The sequence below is a fragment of the Oryctolagus cuniculus genome, chromosome 14 (assembly GCF_964237555.1).
Source record: "Oryctolagus cuniculus chromosome 14, mOryCun1.1, whole genome shotgun sequence".
Taxonomy (NCBI): domain Eukaryota; kingdom Metazoa; phylum Chordata; class Mammalia; order Lagomorpha; family Leporidae; genus Oryctolagus; species Oryctolagus cuniculus.
The window spans coordinates 19,968,085-19,984,477 of NC_091445.1; the positions used below are offsets into that span (position 1 = coordinate 19,968,085).

Here is a 16,393-nt window from a genome sequence, read left to right on the forward strand (position 1 = left end):
CATTCTCTATGTATACAAAGGCTGTTTACTTTTGTGTGTTTAACTTTATATCATGCCACTTTGCCAAACTCTTCTATGAGTTTCAGTAGTCTCTTAGTGGAGTCTTTTGGATCCCCTATATATAGAATTATATCATCTGCAAATAAAGATAGTTTGACTTCCTCCTTCCCAGTTTTATCCTTTGATTTCTTTTTCTTGCCTAATGGCTCTGGCTAAAACATTCAAGACCATATTTAATAGCAATGATAATAGTGGGCATCCTTGTCTGGTTCTGAATTTTAGTGGAAATGTTTCCAACTTTTCTCCATTCAATAGGATGCTAGCTATAGGTTTTTCATAAATTGCCTTGATTGTATTGAGAAATGTTCTTTCTCTACACAATTTGTTTAAGGTTTTCAACAAGGAATAGTGTTGTATTTTATCAAATGCTTTATCTGCCTCTATTGAGATAATCATATAGTTTTTGTTCTTCAGTTTGTTAATGGGAAAGTATGACATTGATTTGCAAATGTTGAACCATCCCTGCATACTGGGGTTAAATCCCATTTGGTCCAGTTTAATGATCTTTCTGAGGAGTTGTTGGATTTGATTTGCTAGTATTTTGTTGAGGATTTTTGTGTCTATGAACAGGGAAATTGGTCTGTAGTTCTCTTTCTCTGTTGTATCTTTTTCAGGCTTGAGAATTAAAGTGATACTGGCTTCATAAAAGGAGTTTGGGAGGATTCCCTCCCTTTCAATTGTTCTGAATAGCTTGAGAAGAATTGGAGTTAGTTCATTTTTAAATGTCTCATAGAATTCAGCTGTGAAGCCATCTGGTCCTGGGCTTTTCTTTGTTGGGAGTATCTTTATTACTGATTCAGTTTCCATCATGGTTATTGGTATGTTTAGGTTTTCTATGTCTTTATGGCTCAGTTTACATGTTGTATGTATTCATTTCTTCTAGGTTTCCCAGTTTGTTGGCATACAATTCTTTGTAGTAATTCCTGATACTCCCTTTAATTTCTGTCATATCTGTTGTTATATTTCCTTTTTCATCTCTAATTTTATTGATTTGGGTCTTCTCCCTTTTTTTGGAGGGGGTGGTTAGTTGGGCCAATGGTGTATCAATTTTGTGTAGTTTTTCAAAAAACCAGCTCTTAGTTTTGCTGATGTTTTGTGTTGCTTTTTTTGGTTTCAGTTTTGTTCATTTCTTCTCTAATTTTCTTTAAAGACTTATTTATCTATTTGAAAGTCAGATTTACAGAGAGGCAGAGCCAGAGAGAGGGAGAGAGAGGTCTTCCATTTGCTGGTTCACTCCCTAAACGGTCACAACATCTGCAGCTGGACCATTCTAAAGCCAGGAGCCAGGAGCTTTCTCCAGGTCTCCCATACAGGTACAGGGGCCCAAGGACTTGGGATATTCTCCACTGCTTTGGTTTATGTTAGCATGAAATATCTTTTTCCATCCTTTCACTTTCAATCTGCAATGTTTCTTTGTTGTAAGATGTGTTTCTTGTAGGCAACAAATAGATGGGTCATTTTTCCTCCTCTGGTGGCCTTTATCTTTGGACTATTCCTCTGTGGCTTAGTGGAGTGTCTGCTCTTTCAGTGAATACCCAGAATTGTGTGGTGGGTGTGGCCAGGGACTCTCTTTAGTGCTCCAAGTTTAGGAGAGTGTCCAAGGTAACACCCAAGTTGGGTATGGTAAAACTTTTAATTGTTATCATAGGGGAGGGTTTGATCAGCTCTCTTGGGGGTAGTCTCATACTCACCTCCTTTCATCTCTCAGCTATTTACAGGACGCCATTGTCAGCTGGCAGAGAGAGAGAAACATACCCCCCTCTTTTCCCTCTAGGTTGGCAGATATACTGTCCCCCACAGGATTTCAAACTGTACTCATGCTAGGCTCTCCCTACAGCTTTATTGCCAGTGGCTTGGGCTGCTGCAGTCTGTTCTCACCTCATTCTCCAAAGCTGATGCTAAGGCTCTCTGCTGCTGTGATCCCGTGTTGTGTGCATGTTCTTACTACACATCCATACCCTACACATAGACCCATAGCGTCCCGGTAACTTGTGTTTTAACTGAAGTTTTCTCCCTAACTCTTTACTGAGATTGCACTCCACCTTTTTAACTGTATTCCCCTGGACTAGAACTAGTAATCTCCCTCCCTATTCCACCAACTTGGAATCGATTTTAAGCTTTTCAAGCATATGTTATGTATGTAGAGCATTGCAACACATTTTCTAAACAAGCGAAGGCTAGCTGTTGCTTTATGTCTCTCCATGGCTATGGAGTTATGTCTGGAGGCCATTTAGGAAATTTGCCTACATTCCATATAACTTGTAATTATTTCATGCAACTTTGGAATTTGAATACTAAAATGCAGTAACACATGTTCTTTCATCCACACTTTATCATTGAACATTACAAATAATACCAGCTCTGTGGATTCTTTGGGGACTATAATCATTTTGGACTCCTAAATTTTGATTTTGGGGTGTACCTTGACAGTTTGCATCTACTAGAGCAATTAGGAGGTGGTTTTATATGAAAATATACAATAATGTAACAATCAAACAAAGAATCTTACTAGATGATACAATCATTTGCTTCTTTACTCAGAGGTTAAGGTCAGTGTTGAATTCAGTTGTGTCTCCTAAAATCTGTGCTAAGCCTTTTCAAATAAGAGTCTCTTCTCCACTTAAGAAGCTGATTGTAGCCTTTAGGGTCTCAGGAAATGATTTAAAATGCTCTTGGAAGTGATGCACTGAGCAAGAAAATTCCAATAACAATTTTGGCATTAGATTTCTGACAGAGTCTAGTTTGTGGAACAGAATCACAGATATGATTAAACAATTTTGAGCCCTTTCACAGTCAAAACACATTTGGAATGCATTCAGATCCAGTTATGTTCTCAAACATCTTAAGATCAAGGGAGAAGACATGAAGTTAACTAATCACCACTCTCCACAGTTTGGGATAACCAGTCACTTATTCATTAACACTTTTTGAGCACCTATAATGTGTTAAGCACATTTCAGAAGCTTGGTTAACATCAGTGAATAAAACAGGCAAAAGACTCTGCCTTCATTGAAGTATAACCTTTACTTAACTTTATTTACACCAAATAAAATAGATAACATGTTAAAAGTTGATAAGAAGAAAGGGGACATACAGCAGAAGACAGGGGGTGGCGGTGCTGAGATGGGGAAGGAATAATGGATAAAGAGGTCATTTCAAGGTAAGAGTGTGTTCCAGACTGGGCTTATTAAGGTTAAATTTGAGTGAAGACTTGAAGGGAGAGAAAGATGTACCATGCAGGTATCAGGGCAGAGCGTTTTAACCACGAGGACAATTCCAGCAAAGGAATTAAAGTGAAAATTTTCTTGGTCTGTTTAAAGAATAGCAAAGAGACCACTGTGGCTGGAGTAGAGTGAGAGGAAAAATTGCTAAAATTGTGTTCAGAGAGTGGATTGGGGTCAGATTAATAGACCGTTATGACTTTGGATTTCACTGAGTGTTGGGGGGAGCCATAGCTGGGTTCTGAGCAAAGGAGTGATGGTCCAGGTCTCTGGGGCTACTACTCTTCGACTTACCCATGGGGGGCTAGAGTGGCAGCAGTTCAGAGCAAACTGCACGGAAAAGAGCTACTGGTGCTTGGTCCTGGGTGGTGGCAGTGAAAAGTGCAGGAAACTGTTGAATTCTGGATTTATTTTGAAAGTAACACCAACTGAACTCTTTTGGTGGCTGATAAAGAAGAGACATGAGATAAAGAGAGGCATGATTGAAAGTCTTTTGCCTGAATATTCAGAATGTTGGAAACACCATTAAGATTGTGAAGTGGGTAGGACCAGCACCCAAAAGGCAAAACAGAGATAAGTCACAAAATACGTTTCTAATACAGAAGCAACTTTATATTATTATCCTATTCCAGTGCACTGTTGTTTACATAATTTCATTGTTTAAATAAGATCCACCCAAACAATTCCAACTATAGTCTACTTCAAGCTGCCAACATGATGTCACGGAAAGTGGGGTTGGGAAGAGGTAGGAATAACAGGTTTCTGAAAGACAGTGTCAGTTGTCTCAGGTACACTGGCTGAGCTATGTAACTTAGAACTGAATTGTTAAAAAATTAAAATGATTTATTTGAGAGAGAGAGAGGAAAAAAAGAAAGAGAGAGGAAGAAAGATGATTGGGTTAGGGCTGGGGTTGAAACTGGGAAACAGGAACTCAATCCAGGTCTCTCACATTGATGGCAGCAATCCAATTACTTGAGCTGTCACTAAAATGTCTGCACTAATAGGAAGCTGGAGTCAGGATCGAGAGCTGGGAATTTAGCCCAGGTACTCAGATGTGTTTTCAGGCATCTTTGTCAGAACTGTTAAGCCCTAGGCTATATGCCTTCTCCTGCATGAACTATTTGAGCCCCTTGTATATACATTGTACTTTTTATGTGTTAGACTTTAGACTATAATTCAGTTCTTACATTTTCTAGGGGTGAGACTTTGTTTAAAGTAAATGCTGTCTTGAAAGTAAATTAATTATAGGTGATTCCTGGAAGAAGAGTCATTTTTTTCCATTTTCTGTTCCTGTTCAGATGTTTGGAACAAATTAAAATTTAACCATTTACTTTAGTTGAATACAGACTGCTGACAACTATTGATAACTTTATTTTTCACTTCTAAGACATATTAGTCTCAGCAATTGCACTTCAAAATCTACACATCCTCTTTAATTTTGATTCATTGAAATACTAATTTAGCAAACTCATTTTAGAGTCCAATGAACAGTGTCTTGTGGCTTTTAATATGAAGTCTATTTGATTGCCCGACTTCATGAAAAATGCTGATATGTTTAACTTGGCTAATACAGAAAGTGTTTTATTGTTTGTAGTGGTGGTGATGGTTTTCATCAACTGTGCTGTGTGAAGCCCTGCTTTGAATATTAAGCATTTGGCTCACATATTGCTGCAACATACCCTGGTCCTGTGATCCTTTAAAGACAAATTGGGTGAAACAAATTTGACCAGCCCTGGGGGTATTAATTATATTTCAAAATGAACACAAGCCTGGATATACATTTCCAAATTGCCATTTTAATGGAAAGTGATTATTCAAGATTGGTATTCATATGAAATATTATAGTTTAGTAGGTTTCTTATAGTATGAAAACTGACAAAGAAAATTGTTATTTTTTTCTGTCTCATGAGGCATAATACCTTATTATCACCAGATTTTAAAACATCACTCAAAATCTTAAACATTATTCAGATAGAATATAGCAATCTTTTTGTACTAGTTTTTAATCTTTAAAAACTTAGGTAAAATTGGCATATAGGTAGATATACATTTTTTTTTATCTTTTATTTAATGAATATAAATTTCCAAAGTACGACTCATGGGTTACAATGGCTCCCCCCCCCCCATACCGTCCCTCCCACCCACAACCCTCCCCTTTCCCACTCCCTCTCCCCTTCCATTCACATCAAGATTCATTTTCGATTATCTTAATATACAGAAGATCAGCTTAGTATACCTTAAGTAAGGATTTCAACAGTTTGCTCCCACACAGAAACATAAAGTGAAAAATAATAGATGATTTTTTTTTAAATGATGATGAAATCAGATCAGACCTATTGTCATGTTTAATCCCAGTGAGAGTCAAGTTGGGAATTGATAATTTCTTTTTTTTTTTTTTTTTTTTTTTTTACAGAAGATCAGTTTAGTGTACATTAAGTAAAGATTTTAATCGTTTGCACCCCCATAGAAACACAAAGTGAAATATACTGTTTGAGTACTCGTTATAGCATTAAGCCTCAGTGTACAGCACATTAAGGACAGAGATCCTACATGAGGAGTAAGTGCACAGTGACTCCTTAAAAACAGATTTATTTGAAAATCAGAATTACACATAGAGAGAGGGGGAGACAGAGAGAGAGAGAGCGTGCGTGAGAGAGGTCTTTATCCTCTGGTTTACTCCCCAGGTGGATGTGATGGCCAGGTCTGAGCCAGGCTGAAGCCAGGAGTTTCATCCAGGTCTCCCATGTGGGTGACAGGGGCCCAAGCCCTTGAGCTATCTTCCTCTGCTTTCCCCAGGTCATTAGCAGGGAGCTGGATCTGCAGTGAAGTAACCAGGATATGTACTGGCACCCATATGGGATGCTGGCATTGCATATGGTGCTTTACCCCCTGCACCATAATACCAGCCCCTTACGTATGATTTTTTGATCATTGAGATATGGCCACTCTGACTGTGGAGCTGAATATTTAGTTCATATAGCCATAAGTAATTAGTGGCTAGAGTATGGGACAGTGCAACCCTTGATTTTCTTTCTAAGTACTTTTTGGGAGCCTAGTATAGACTTAAATCCTCATGCCTGAAGTCATATGTTGATAATTTATCTTCTGTGCATCTGTAGTAGTACTGTCATTGTTAGGAGAAAGGAAATAGTCACTGAAACCATTTTCTGTGAGACTGCAATCTCTGACAGCAGTCAGTTGAGAATGGCTGCCCTAGAAAGTCCTCTATCTATTTCCCTTTCAGTCATCTCAACCCCCGAACAATGACCACAATGATTTTGTTTTAATCCGTAGATTATTTTTGCCTGTTCTTTGACTTCATATAAGTGCAAACACACAATGTTTTATTTTTTAAAGATTTTATTTATTTATTTGAGAAATAGAGTTACAGACGTGAGAGGGAGAGACAGAGAGAAAGGTCTTCCATCAGCTGGTTCACTCCCCAGATGGCCGCAATGGCTGGAGCTGTGCCAATCTGAAGCCAGGATCCAGGAGCCTCCTCCATGTCTCTCACTCAGGTGCAGGGGCCCAAGTTTCTGGGCCATCTTCTACAGCTTTTCCAGGCTACAGCAGAGAGCTGGATCAGAAGAGAAGCAGCCGGGACTAGAACCAGTGCCTATATGGGATGCCGGTGCTGCAGGCAGAGGCTTAACCTACTGAGCCACAGCGCTGGCCCCCAATGTTTTCTTTGCTGACTTACTTCAATCATTTAATATGAGGATTTTTTTTTTTTTTTTTGACAGGCAGAGTGGACAGTGAGAGAGAGAGACAGAGAGAGAAAGGTCTTCCTTTGCCGCTGGTTCACCCTCCAATGGCCGCCGCTGCAGCCGGCGCACCGCGCTGATCCTGGCAGGAGCCAGGAGCCAGGTGCTTTTCCTGGTCTCCCATGGGGTGCAGGGCCCAAGCACCTGGGCCATCCTCCACTGCACTCCCTGGCCATAGCAGAGAGCTGGCCTGGAAGAGGGGCAACCGGGACAGAATCCGGCGCCCCAACCGGGACTAGAACCCGGTGTGCCGGCGCCGCAAGGTGGAGGATTAGCCTATTGAGCCACGGCGCCGGCTTAATATGAGGATTTTGATATGTATTCATGTTGTATGGAACAAGTCCTCATTCCTTTATATCACTATGTGGTATTTTATTGTATTAATATACCAAAATTTGTTTACCTATATTCTAAATATGTCCATTTAATTCATCAAATGAAACTGACATAAAATTTTCATAACATATGATTTTCTCTGTAAATCTCTTACTATTTGTTTTTTAAATTAATTTATTTATTTGAAAGAGAGAAAAGGGAAGGTAGAGGTAGAGGTAGAGGTAGAGGTAGAGAGAGAGAGAGAGAGGTCTTCCATCTGCTGGTTCCCTCCACAATTGGCCACAATGGCCAGAGCTAAGCTGATCCAAAGCAACGAGCCAGGAGCTTCTTCTGGGTCTCCCCGTGATTACAGGGCCTGAGGACTTGGCCATTTTCTACTGCTTTCCCAGGCCATAGCAGAGAGCTGGAACGGAAGTGGAGCAGCCAGGACTTAAACCGGCGCCCATATGGGATGCTGGCACTGCAAGATGCGGCTTTACCTGCTACGCCACAGTGCCGGCCCTAATTTCTTAGTATTTGTATTGATGTCCTTATTTCATTTTTGACATTGATATTTACTTATTATATCTTGTTAGGACTGTGTCAATTTTATTAAAATTTTAAATAAACAGTTTTAACCTTTTTCATTTTCTCTTTTGTTCATTTTGTATTTTATTAATTTATGCTTTTATCTTTATTATTCTTTCTTCTAGTTATTTTCTGAGCTAAAATCAGTTAAGACCAATTCAGTCTAGTTTTTCTCCTACACTTTCATTTATTATGTAAATTCTTTTTAAAAAAGATTTATTTATTTATTTGAAAGACAAAGCGACAGAGAGAAAAAGAGAGACAAAGAGAGTAATCTTCCATCTGCTGATTTGCTCTCCAAATGTCTATGATGGCCAGATCTGGTTCAGGCTGCAGCCAGGATCCTGGAACTCCACTGGGGTGTCTCACATGGGCGGCAGGAGCTGGGCATCTTCCTCTGCTTTCCCAGGTGCATTCTCAGGGAGCTGGGTCATAGGCAGAGGAGCTGAGTGCTGCTACTGGTGCCCTGATATGGGATGCTGGTGTCACAAGCAGCTGTTTAACCTGCTGCACCACAATTCTGGTCCTATATCACATAAATTCTTCGCATTTATTTATTGATCTGCAGCATTCATTTATTGGCCATTTGTTTATTTCATGGAACCTGCTAGGGTGAGCCACAGTGAAGAAGATAGACATATCCCTCATCCTTTTGTGTGCACTATTTTGTTGAGTAGGAGGAAGCCAGGAAAGAAATGGCAAGGATGATAAGTACCATGATGACAAATTGCAGGGAAATCTGAGTTTATCACAGGGGACTTAGAGAGACTAGGGCATGGGAAAAGCATTCCTAAGGTAGTGCAGCTTGATTTCAACACAAGCATGTCTAAGAGTAAGTGAAAGGAGAAAGAGTTGGAATGTACTACAGATGGAGGTAATAATTGTGCAAGAAACTGGAGTAAGAGGAAGTAGGGTGTGGTTGAAAAATGAAGGAATGCCAGCATGGAATGTGAAACTTTAGAAACTGATAGGGCAAGATCACGTGGTCTTGTGGGCCACAAGCATGATTTTAGAATCATGTTAATTAATGGCAATGGGAAATCATGGGAGACTTCTAAGCCAAGGGGATACATTTGGTTTGCATGTCACAAATACACCCCGCTCCCCGCTTATTTTTTCTACTGTGGGTATGTATTGGGCCTAGACAGAGGATAACCATTGATGAACAAAGACTAAATGGAAGGGAATTGTAGGTGAGATATGTGATCTGGATTAGAGAAGTGGCATGTGAAACTTTAAAGAACTTGTCTACATATATTCAAAATTCCTTGGTGGCATTTCAGCTTTGACTTTGTCACCAGTTTCTGTTAAAATTGAACTCAAAGTGTAATAATAATGCTATGATTGTTAGAAGGGTTTTTTTTTCATCCTGAGTTGACACTCCTCTAGGGCATAATACACTCGGCAGTCTATTTCTTTGATCTTACAAATTTTGAGTATGAAGTGTTCAAATATGAGCATAGCATTATCATTCTGCTTTGGGAAAAAGTTAGACAGACTGGGGTGACTATGGAATGAAGGTCACCTGTCACATTGAGCTTCACAAGTTTGGCTCTCACACATTAAAGAGATGTCTGGAATATAAACTATATGAAAACCTGATTTCATTATGTACTCACAACTTTATTTAATATCATAATTTTTCTAACAATTTCATGTTTATATGAAATTTTGAGCATTTAAACTTGAAGAGGAAAATTGTCAGTCTCAAATCTTTAATAAAAATAACTGTTTCAAGAAGTTTTGAATTTCAGTGTAAAAATTCATCAATTTTTTAAACTGACAATATTCAGTATTTATACTAGCACAAAATGGAATTATTCATCTGTACACTTCCCATGTCTGTCTGTCTATCTATCTATCTATCTATTCATCATTTAGCTCTGAAAAGTTTTCAGTAGAGTTGGTGTTCGGCATAGTGGTTAAGATGCTCCTTGGAATGCTCATATCCCTTAGTACCTGGGTTCAAGTCTCAACTCTGCTCTAATTCCAGCTTCCTGCTAATGTACATCCGTGCTCTGGCCTTTGCAGGCACTGCAGGAGTGAACCAGGGGATGGTAGCTTTCTCTCTGTCTCTTTTCAATTTAATTAGTAAAAATTTTAAAAAAGTTATCAAAAATATTGACCTAAATTTGACAATTTGGTTGGAGGGAAAAAAGATTTCATCAATATATTTAAATTTAAGAATTTGTTTTTAATGAATTATTTGTGGTTTCTTCAGCAGTCTTTTACTGGCTCTTTTAAGTAGCATTCATAATCACTTGAATAACCTTTTCCTATTTTGAAGGTGAATCTAGGATATCTTATTTATTTACAAAAATTAAGTTAAGCAGATTAATTTCTTAGTGGATTCATTTTTCAGCAATAAATTAATCAGTAAATGATCAATTTGATCTAAAAATAAAACCACATAGAAGAGTGGTATAATACGAGCTATTTGTGATTGCTCAAACTTTGAAAGATAAACCACATATTTTCTAGAGATTTTGCTGCCATTTTTGGTATTAATGTCAGAATAATGTCAAGGTTCTTTTCAGAAGAATTTTTTGGAAGATGAAACATTGAGATACAGTTGAAAATTATTTTATGATTTCTAACATTTCCATATTAGCTATTAGTGTATATATTAGCAAGATGCAATATCTTTTTTTTTCCCGGTTTTCAAGGTTTTATTTAAACACAAATAAAATGCGCACCCGAGCCGCCTACTCATTTTCTTCACTGCGCAGCCTGGTGTTGGGGTTGGTGACCCTGATGGCCAGCTGGGCCGCTCTCTCCACAATGGCTTTGCGGTTCTTGGAGGAGACGTTGTGAGCAATCTCTGCACAGTAGGATTTGTCGCACATCAGCAGCACCTCCAGCTCCTTGACGTTGTGGACCAGGAACTTCCGGAAGCCGCTGGGCAGCATGTGCTTGGTCTTCTTGTTGCTCCCGTAGCCAATGATGGGCATCAAGGTCTGGCCCTTGAATCTTCTCCGCACCCTGTTGTCAATGCCTCTGGGTTTCCACTTAATCTTGACATAGCGGTCCGACTGGTGGCGGATGAACTTCTTGGTCCTCTTTTTGACGATCTTGGGCTTCACCAGGGGTCTGAGGGCGGCCATGGTGCCAAGGAGAAGGCAGCCACCTCCGGAGGCAGCGCCGAGGAAGCAAGATGCAATATCTTTTGAGTATACTTTCCTAAATTTTATTAATCCTTAAGTAAAGAAGCATATTTCTTCCTTTTATGCCTATATTAAACAATTACACTTCTAGAATATTTGATTTAATTGATATATTCTAATTCAGTTTTTCCTAAATGCTGTTTCATTTATGTTGACTTTTTTTACTAGTTTATAATACAGTGAGAAAAAATAAGGATATTGTTTTATACTTTGCATAAAACTAGTTGTGTTTGATTTTATGAAGCATGCTTCATTTTGAGAGTAGATTCTTCTTAATGTTTACATTGTCCTTTATTTTAGAGTTTACATTGTCCTTTATTTTAGAAGTCGTGGTAATTATAGACATGCATTGGAACTGATTTTAATAAAATAAGATATATTTACTTGGCTAGCTAAAATGTTTGCAACACTTTGTCAGACCATAAATATTTACTTTGGAACTTCACCAGTCCTTCAAACTTGCAGGTCTAAGAACTACTAATTCAATAAATATTCAGTTTTTCAAAGTCCTTAGGAATAAGGAAACAAACAGAAAAGCTTACCTAGAGGAGATCTGGCATAACAATAGAAAAATAATTTTCCACTTGAAAATAAATGTTCCTTTCTGATTATAATGTCATGGTTCCTCACTTTCAACTATGAATATCCTAATATTCTTACAGTGATATAAAATAAAAGACCATTATACAATGATAAAAAATTTATAAGTATCCTTTCAACTATAAGTATCCCAAAGGAGAGGAGATGATTTGATGTAGCTTTGAATCAGGGCTTCAATTTCATTCATATGGACTTTTTTAAGTTTAAGTGCTGTTGATTGAATAGTCATATTTTTGAGTCGTTGGCTGTTTCTCCACATTGGCCCATTCAAAGTCTCCCTTCCGCTAATTCTTTTTTTTTTGTCTCTCATGTCCCTCTTCCATTTCTCTCTGTGGGAAGTCTTGTAATGTTTTGATATATTTACTTTATTTTGAAGATTCATTTATTTGAAAGAGTTACAGAGAGAGAGGGAGTGACAGAGAAAGAAATCTTCCATCCATGGGTTCACTCTCTAGATGACCACAAGAGCCAGGGCTGGGCCAGGTTGAAGCCAGGAGTCAGGATGTTCATCCCCTGAGTCTCCCACATGGGCGGCAGGGGCCCAGACACTTGTGCTATCTTCTGCTGCTTTTCCTGGGCTATTAGCAGAGTCTTGGATCAGAAGTGGAGAGCAGGGACACGCACTGGCACCCATGTATGATGCAGGAGTTACAGGTGGAGGCTTTATCTGCTGCTCCGCAACGCCAGCCCCTAATCTATTCATTTTGATTTAACCATATCCTTCTAAATGCATAATATTTTGCATGTGCATATTCTTTTAATTTACATAAATAATATTATGCTATGTATCTCATTTTATTACTCTTAAAAACTGAGCATTTGGGGACCAGTGCTGTGGCGTAGGGGTAAAGCCACTGCCTGCAGGATGGTGAATAGTTTACACTTGATCTTAGCCAAAAGGCTGAGATGTGATCCAATAGTTTGAAATTAAAACAACATTGAACCATGATTTAAAATGGTAGATTTTAATGTTAGATTAAATTGTAGACCATCGATAGGTAATAGCTGTTGAGAAGTAAAGACATGAGGACGCTTGCATTTCTGGTGGTCATGGAGAGCAATCTGACTTAATGTACTCAGGTTCAATTAACTGTACACTAGACCCCTACCTTTCTACATCTGAGTACCTATCTCAGGGAAATTGGGGGGAGGGGATTCTCTTCTCTCCTATTCTCATTTTCTTTGTAGAAATATTTTTGAAAGAAAAAGTTGGAGCAGCCTGGCTGTCTGTCACCTGAACAGGGATGGATAAACATGGAGTTCATTGCTGGGCCAGCAGGTAGATGAACCTACAGTCCATTACTGGGCCAATAGGTACATAAACCTAGATACACGTCACTGGGGACAGTGGGTAGTGAACGTGGAAATTCATCACCGGGACAGTGGTTTGTTAAAATATGGAGCATGTGGGTGTTTAAATACCAACCATTTTGAAAGGGTGCTGTGAAATTTAAAATAGCTTGTATTTTTCTGATTTTATATTTGAAGTCACTTGTAGTGCTGACTTAAAATGCTCATGGGCCACTTTAAGAAAATGAAAATTTAGGGCCGGCACTGTGGGGCAGTGGATTAAAGCCCTGGCCTGCAGCACTGGTATCCCTATGGGCTCTGGTTCAAGTCCTGGCTGCTCCATTTCCAATCCAGCTCCCTGCTATGGCCTGGCAAAGCAGTAGAAGATGGCCCAAGTGCTTGTGCCTCTGTAGCTGCATGGGAGACCCAGAAGAAGCTCCTGGCTCAAACAGCAGAATCTGTTTTCTCACATTTCTGCAGGCTAGAAGTTTGAGATCAGCATGTCTTCAGGACTGGCCTCTCTCCTTGGCTGGCAGATGGCTATTTGCTTCCTGTGATTTTAGCTGATTATCTCTGCATATGTTTCCATGTCCTAATTTCTTTTAGGGACACCAGTCATGTCAAATTAGAGCCCCCCCCAAGACTGCATCTTTAAAGATTCTACTTTTCAGAATAGTCATATTCTGAGGTAGTAGGGGGGATAAGGACATCAGCATTTTAATTTAGGGGATACAAGTTCAGACCCTGAAGTATCATAAGGATTTGTGAGAAAAACTGCTGTTCCATTAGTCTCTTCTGTGGGCTGTAGTGTCTAACCATCCATCATTTTGCTAAGAGCATTGATCTCTATCCTCCTTGTTCCTATTTTGTGTTTGAAGATATCTGCCAATTTTACTGAACATATAGCACTTCTAATTTTTTTCTATTTATGAAATTTTGGAAGTATTTTAGGGGATAAAATGAAGACAAAGGATGTGATGATTTATATACTCCATGGTAAAAATCAGAAATTCCTACCGGTGCTTCTTATCATAGGTTGGCTTCCCTAAGAAGGACTTGGGTGGATACTAATGTGCAGGAAGTTGATTTGGGGACACTGTTGGGATCGACTCCTTCAGTAGGATGAGGCTGTTTGACAGAAGAAGGTGGCCTTTGCTGTAGTTTCAGTGGAGTCCTCAGTTGAGGGGGAGCTCTGGAGCTGAGAAGACCTTTAGAGTTGGTTTGCATTGCAATGAGGGCGTTTGCACATCTGCATCAATCAATCATAAATGTGGGCTGGCCCACGATGGGAGAGTGACCTCGGTCTAAGAGTTCTGTCAGATGAAGGATATTTTTGGAGAGGGCTGACCTCAGGGCTGATGCTGGCAGCATCCCCACAAGCTAGAGGGAAAAGTCCTTCATTTCTCTCTCTCTCTCTCTCTCTCTCTCTCTCTCTCTCTCTCTTTCTCTCACTCTTTCTCTCTCTCCCCCCTTTCTCTTTCTATCTCTTCTTTCTCTGTCTCCTTCCCTCCTTATCACTCTCCTTTTTAAATAAAATGAAAAAAAAACCTCATTCTGAAAGGGGACCTGGATAACTCATGCAGCTTCTTTCACCCTTCTATGTGTAGGCCTTATACATTCAAATCGATGGGACTCTGGTTCTTCATTCCCCTTTTCTCATCTTAGTTTTCTCCTTAGATCACATATGCCTCCTTTTAATTTTGGCAGCTCAGAATACTCTTGTTTTTCAGGAGCCAGTTAAAGTGCCACATTTCTTGGGGAGGGTGTTGTGGTATAGCAAATCAAGCAGCTTTTGGGACACCCCACATCCCATATTGGAGTCCTGGTTGCAGTCCTGGCTACTCCGTGCTTCCTTTTCCTGCTCATGTACCTAGCCGGGGGAGGGGGGCACAGTGGATGATGATGGTACCTGTCATGTTGGAGATCTGGAGTTCCTGGTTTTGGACTGGCCCAGCCCTGGCTCTTGTGGGCATTTGGGGTGTGAACCAGCAGATGAGAAATCAATCTCTTTCTCTTTATCTCTCTGCTTCTCCACCAATCACTTTGCCTTTCAGATAAATACATACATACATACATACATAAATCTTTTTAAAAAGTTGCATTTTTTATAAAGCTTTTACCAGTTGTTATAATGAAAGAGGTATCTGTATCCTGTGAAACTCCTTTGATTCTATCTCTAGCATGGCTCATGGTATATTCTGTCTTATTTTTGATTCATTAAATAATTATAATGCTTATAAGATTGTTAGCTCTGTGGGTGCCAGAAGCTACAGTCTTTTTGGAACCCCTACATATTAGAAACTCAAAAAATTTTTTTGAACTTAATATTTATTAAAATACATATACTATGGGTCTAGGCTATCAGAGATGGCCAAATGTTTTGTCATTTAAAATGTCAAACTGATCATATGGATAGGATTAAGTGTTAAAGTGATCATGTAGATAGATTAAGTGTTAAAATGATCATATATGTAGGATTAAGTGTTAATAATAATAAAATAATAAAAAATAATAAAATAATAATAAAAAGGAGTGAATGGTCTAACATGAGAAGTAGTCCATACAGCAGACTTATAGAATGACAATTGCTGTAAGTAGCACTGTGATCTCAGAGTCAGCATTTAAGGCATTCTTGTCTGGCTGAAAAGCCCATGAGAGCATTCAGGCATAGAAAGCCAAGACACTGTGGCAAAAAGTGTCCTACATGAAGAACCTCTGTGGATGAGACCCCAGTGGAAAGAAGTGGTCATCAAAGAAGGATGTACTTTTCTCTGAAGGGAGGAGAGAACTTCCACTTTGCTTATGGCTTTATCTACAAACTGAAGGAGTTCGTAGATTCAAAAGGCTTCCATAGCCTAGACAACTCCTGTCAAGAGCCTCAGGTTATCACTGACATCATACATAGGATGTTAATTGCTAAATTAACATCAGGAGACACTGTGCACTAACCTCCCATGCAGGACCTTTGTCCTCAAAGAGTTGTACTATGAGTTAATAGTAAAACTTGTTCTCAAAGATTTCCTTTGTTTCAGTGTATGAAGTGTAGGATGTTCTTAAATCTCATAAGTCATAGTTATGTCTAAATGTTTGCAAATGATGTATCATTCTTGGGTTCTTCTTTAAAGTTAATTAAGTTTCTCAAAAAATAATGCTTAAAAAAGTGAAATTAAGTTCGAGAGGCAATGACTCTGAACGGTACTTGTCTCAACTGTTGAGGAACAGTTTTTTTTTCATACAATTTGTTGAACTATTTTCTTGGCATAGAGTTAATCTTCTGTATATAAAGGTAATTCAAAATAGACCTTAGTTAAAACTAAAACTAGGAATAGGAGAGGCAGGAGGAAAAGAGGTGGGAATGTGTTTAGGAGGGTGGGTACGGTGGGAAGAATTA

At 39.0% G+C, this 16,393-nt stretch overlaps 1 protein-coding gene and 1 long non-coding RNA gene across 4 annotated transcripts in view; one reads left to right on the forward strand and one right to left on the reverse strand.

Moving 5' to 3' along the window:
• Positions 1-16,393, forward strand: part of LOC127492783 (uncharacterized) — a 576,898-nt gene that overhangs the window by 119,973 nt on the left and 440,532 nt on the right. The window lies entirely within an intron of this gene.
• On the reverse strand, positions 10,597-11,092 carry LOC100347491 (large ribosomal subunit protein eL32-like). Its single transcript, XM_070056485.1, has one exon. It carries the CDS (start codon positions 11,050-11,052, stop codon positions 10,654-10,656), a length of 399 nt encoding a protein of 132 aa, XP_069912586.1. The 5' UTR covers positions 11,053-11,092; the 3' UTR covers positions 10,597-10,653.

Excerpts from the sequence above, each read along its gene's own strand:
- LOC100347491 (XM_070056485.1), bottom strand. The coding sequence starts at position 11,052 with ATGGCCGCCCTCAGACCCCTGGTGAAGCCCAAGATCGTCAAAAAGAGG.